We start from the raw sequence: 5559 nt of genomic DNA on the forward strand, positions 1-5559 counted from the left end.
GCAGAAATACTAGCAGAGAGCCATTTAGACCAGTCTATATTTTAGCCACTCGGTCAGATTGATAAACTACTTTGAAGATGACAAATGCTACAGAGCTGTTCAGTACTACTGAATGAAATTGTGCACGGGAACAAATTTTTTCTGTAAGAGAGCCGCATGACAAGGGCTCTATTAGCTGCTTAATCCATGCACATGTCTACATATACAAGCATCCATTAGGACGTGCACGCGTGCATCAGTTTAAGAGATTTTGTGGAACACATTTGCATCTTTTTTTCTACTGCAGAAAAGATCATGCAGCAAAAGGAAGGAAAAACAACTCTCTGCTTTCTCATAAACCAGAAATGGGTCCATTCAGAGAAGATGATGAGCGGTCAGCTTTCTTCCATTTTGCTCAGCTTGCACTTTTTGTAAACATCCTTCCTCTTTGCACCCCCAAAATGAGCGGTTACAGAACCGACGTACACGGCAGCTGAGGAGTCTCTGCCGTTTCTGTGCACAGATCCGTTGGGATTCTGCTCCCCGGCCCTCTCTGCTCCTCAGAGCTGGCCGAGGGTTGGGAAGGCTGGAGCCCGCAGAGGCAGCGCGAGGAGCCCTTGTCACCTGGAGCCCCGGGCGGCTCACGGGGACAGCGCTGGTGAAGGAGCCCAAGGCTGGAGCAGCGCACGCAGAAATGCACTCGGGTTGTGGGAACGCTGCTCCGATTAATCCTTCAGACTGGGTAGGTAGGGATTTGACTCCCACCCTGTAAGGATGTGACACTATTCGTTGAGAAGGCTGAATATTTGCTGGGTTTTGATCAGGTCAAACCACCGAGCAAACAAACAAGGCAAGTTTTAGAGGGAGATATAAAATTTTAAGTGTCTCTGGTGGCATCCCTTTAAACTCACCGAAACAGACTTCAAGCCGCTGCCTCGGGTCAAGCAGCAGAAAGTGGGACACAGCTCTGGTGTGTGCAGCATTGCCCTCCCGCGGCCATTCCAGCTCCGCAGAAATACCAGCACGACCGAAGGAATCGGAACCTGCCCCAATTTGCAGCTTTTTAAAATAGTCTTCGGTAAGAACTGGCCAGATGGTGAGAATTCTCATAACGTCCCTCTACAAAGAAAAACACTCCTTTCTTCAGGCCTGCTCTTTTTTATGTCAGGTAGCAAACGTATGTTTCATTTTCTGAGACAGGCCACTGCCAGGATTATGTTGCCATGACAGCACGCAGTACAACTGCACAACAAAAATGCACAGAAACATCAAAAATGACAAATGGAGCATTTTTGATGTCAGGAAGCCAATAGTTAGAAGTAATCTGAATGAGAACAGCACAATGGCCTGGATCAGGAAAGAGCTCCAACGCGGGAAAATACATGGAAGTTGGCATAGAGTCAGGAGTGGAAAAAAAAGCAAATGAATCAAATCAGTAATTTAAGGAGAAAATAAATAGTGACAGTCAGAGGGGAAAACAATGTGGAATGCAGAAGCAAGCTGTGATAAAATACACAGATGGAAAAGTTGTGCATAGTCAGAAAAGCAGTAACAGAATTAAACTGGATCCGGGGATGATGAGTGGCTCACTTAGACCAGCAGTGAAGAAAAGTAATTATCTGCTTGAGTCAAACGTTGAGTCCAAAAAATAATTGTCTGCTAGAGTCAAAGGTTGTTCATCTCCACCAAACTTGTGTTTGCACTCTCCCGGAAGCCTGCTCACACAAGGCAGGCACGATTTAGCTTCCTTGGGAAATGGCCCACTGCTTGCTTGAATACAGCAGTGAGGCACACGCACAAACTTCTTAAAGAAGGGACAACCTTGTTGCCTGCGTAGGAGAGCAGAAGTCCAACAGGAGCTTTCTGCCCAGCTGGCAGAACTGACAGCTCCGCACAGAAATAACACTCACCTGGAAATAAATTCAGTAACTAATTTGTTAGAACAACATCCATCTTTCGGCTATAAAAACCTTGTATCAAAACAGCACTAAAGAAACAAAGGAAACTTAATCACTTAAGATAGGAAACGAACATTGACAGGCAAAGAACAGGAGCTTAACTACCACAGGTGGCTTGCTGTACAAAAGAAAATCCTGTTTGTATTCTCGTCTCCTAGCACCTGGCACTTGCAAACACCTAAAGGAGCCTGCCTGCCGTCGCCGTTACACCCGGGGCAAAGTTACCGGGCTTGGGAAAGGTCCTTCTACAGCTGAACTGCCAAAATCGGGGAGGTAACAGTAACTTTCTTCTTCAGCCTTTAATTCTGAAAAGCAAGCTTGCAATGTCACTGAAGTGGAAACTCTGAACCAATCCTAAAAAGCCAAAAAAAAAAGGGAATCGGATAAACATTTACTATTCGCCTGAGCTGAAGCTGCTGAGATGGTAATTATGCCTGGCTTTTTTGTTGGTGTTTACTTGTTAGTTCATCTGCTAATCAATTCCTGAAAAGCATGGCTGTTTTTATTATGCAGTTTGTCCTGTCTAGGGAAAGAGAGTAGAAGCCAGAGAAAGTATTTTTACTCATGTTTTTAGTGAAAAGGTTAGTTTGTGAAAAGTAAAAATGCTCCCAGGCTGCAAGAGCGCTTGGTTCTATGTGTCATCGATCGAGTTTCTATATGCACGTTTTTGAAGACGATCCCTTATTATTTTTGCAGTTTAAGTGTGAAATAAATTGAAGGGTTGAATTAAAATATTACTTCCCTTTTTCGTTCAGGACTGTCAGCTGTATAGCACTTAAACGGGGAGCTTTTCAGCAGAACATGCATCCGGGAGAAAAAGCATTTTCCAAGAATATCTGACAAATCAGGGGACTGTGGTAAAGCCCTATAGCTGGCAGAGGCAGAGCCACACCTGCACTAAGTGTCCCTACCACATACGGACTGGGGAAGAAGCGAGAGTCCCTTACGCGGAATCTGACAGGGTCTTTGGCTTCCCATACAGATCAACAGCAACTCTCCAAAACAAACACCTTCTCTTCTACGAACTGAGGAGTTTCTCAGGCAGAGTAGTCCAAAAAGGCCACGCTACAAACTGTACTGACCAAGGCAAGCATCCAGAATCTATGCTCTTTGAGGTGGGCGGGTATCTGGATGCACTGACAGATGCCCATGGAAACATCGGATGCGTCATCCTCTATTCAAATTACTCTCCCTGTAACGAGGCTTACCACTGCTGCCTAAGTAAAATCTACAACTTCTTGCAGAAGTATCCAGAAATCACGCTCTGCAGTATTTCTCTCAGCTTTATCACACAGGGTGGGTGGTTTCCCCACCGCCGCGGGGAACCGCGACGCTTTGCGCAGCCTCTCCAGCCGGTGGCCTGGGGCGGCTCTGCAGAGACTGCCTGCGGGGGCACGGCGTTACCTCCTCTGCGATTTTGTGTGTGGCACCCCAGGGACAAGCCTTTGTCAGCCAGCTCCACTGCTGAGAACCTTAGCAGATCGACAAAATCCGCGTCCAATGCCCAGCTTAACGGGAACAGACCGTATTTTAGGAAAGCCTCTCCACCAGCGACGCAGGGAAGCCCTGCTGTGCCGCAGAACTTAAAGGCCTTTTCTTCTCCTAGCCCGGCCTCCCAACAGCCTTTCAAGAGATGAAAGGCAGTCTGCTCCCTCCCATGTCTCAAAGCCACTTGGTGCTTTTCCCAGGCATGTTTCTGCCCTTTCAGGGGGAACATCTATATCCCAGGCCTAAAAATATCGTAAGGCATTTAAAAATGCCAAAGGAATAATTCAGTGAAACTCGCAATTCTGAAATGCTTCCAAGCGGCAGACACTTACTCTAAAGAGGATACAAATCGAACCGCTTTCAGGCTGTAAAACTGAGATCACAGATGGTAAAAAAAAAAAAAAAAAAAAAATTAAATTAAAATATAAAATTTTTTTTTAAATTAAAAATTTAAAATTAAAAAAATATAAAAATAAATAAAAAAATCAATAAAAGTCACCTCCTACAAAAGATAACCCACAGAATAACTGGGGTCTCAATAACTGATTATGAAGACAACATGCTTTTGTTTTAGTCCTGTACCTTTCAAACATAAACCCATAGCAGTAAAACCAAAACCTCAGTATCATCTGATTACCTCCTGGATTAATTTATTTGTTGTCTTTAAGACAATTTCTACCAGAAAAATGTAAGCAGTCCCCAAGCTACGGCCACCGCCACTGCTGGATTGGAGCTTCCCAGCTGAGCTAACGCTGGCGGAACACATGACATATCCTAAATTCCTCCTCCGTCAAGAAGGTGGTTCTGCAGGTAAGGCTGATATTTTAATAAAGTTTTTCTACTAGCTGTTCCCTTAATAACAGGGGGTTAATATACACATATATGGGGGGTGGGGGGGGGGGTTTCTAGGGCTCTTGCCTTCCATTCGGATGCAGCTCACAAGGCTGTGTAATTTTCTAATTAGTAAGAAATATCTAATAGGATAATATAGATAACACAGATCTACACAGTCCAAGTGTAACTTGGAAAAAAAAAAAAAAGTTCCTATGATTTAGAGGAGTGTTTTCACTTTGTGATTCAGTGTATCTGTTGTCAGACTAAAGGCCTTAAAGAACAGGGCAACCGCCGCTGAGAACACGCTGCTGCCCGGGGAACGGGGCGTCCTTCCCAGGTAACGGCCGTTGCCCACAACACACCGGCTAACTGTGTCGAGTCGGTGCTCCCGCACCTTTTGTGCTCTTCTTGTGGTCACAGCTTTGATGGATCGAAGGAAAAGAAAGGGGGTGGCTGCCCGGCGTGACCTAAACCACCCCCCGCTTCAGCAGAGGCGACCCCGCTTGGAGACTCAAATGTCTTTCCGCGTCCCGGGGGGCATCGCAGGGGCAGAACTGTGGTGGAATCCACCGGATCGCTGACTTTTACAACGCCTCGGCGCTTTTTTAGAAAAGCTTTCTTGAATTAGGCCATACTCACTCTACGCTTTCGGATAAAACGCTCACCGGCACGGCCGCGGGCAGCCGTCCGCGCTGGCGTGCGGGGGCGATCGCTTCTTTTTGACAAGAAACGTGAAGCCAGGTGCTGTTTTTTTGACTCTTGGAGGAACAAAGCGGTGTTTGAGAGCTCGGAGTTCCGCGCTCAGAGCCCGGGCACCCCGTCCGTTGGCACTCCCCCCCGTTCCTTGGCCCCCCCCACCCCCGCCCCCCCCCCCCCGCCCCGCCCCGCCCCGGGACTGTGAGGAGAGGGGGGGGGGCTCCTGCCTTGCTCGTACCCGTCTGAAACAGCGACCTAATCTGATGCCGCACGGCATGGCGCACTGCCTCCGGGTCCGCGGGGAAGGCTCGCTTGACTGGGCTCGGCCAGGAGGACCCGCCCGCTCGCCGGCGCCCGGCGGCGACCGCGTCTGGGGGCACCGGCCCGATCCGCGACCGCTGGGACTTGGGCGGGACCGCCGCGTCCGTAACCACGGCGACCGGACGCTGAGCCCCTCACCCGGGCAACGCCCCGCCCTACCGCTGGCCGCCGACACAATGGGAGCCGCCGATCTGCCCGGGGAACGGCCCCCCGCTGGCAGCCGACCAATGGCAGCCGTCGCACCGCACCGCCCCTCGGGGCGTCGCCAGGCCGGGGGGCGGCC

At 48.8% G+C, this 5559-nt stretch overlaps 1 protein-coding gene across 1 annotated transcript; it reads left to right on the forward strand.

Annotated features, from left to right (window-relative positions):
• Positions 1–2764: 2764 nt before the first annotated feature.
• Positions 2765–3524, forward strand: LOC122152741 (putative C->U-editing enzyme APOBEC-4; the record flags this gene model as incomplete). The annotated part of the gene is given in 2 exon segments (XM_042786386.1): positions 2765–3202; positions 3204–3524. Coding segments are annotated over 2 exon segments (759 nt in total), but the record flags the coding sequence as incomplete, so codon positions are not given.
• Between the last annotated feature and the right edge of the window lie 2035 nt (positions 3525–5559).

Source organism: Tyto alba, unplaced genomic scaffold (assembly GCF_018691265.1).
Source record: "Tyto alba isolate M040663 unplaced genomic scaffold, T.alba_DEE_v4.0 Super-Scaffold_1000006, whole genome shotgun sequence".
Lineage (NCBI taxonomy): Eukaryota > Metazoa > Chordata > Aves > Strigiformes > Tytonidae > Tyto > Tyto alba.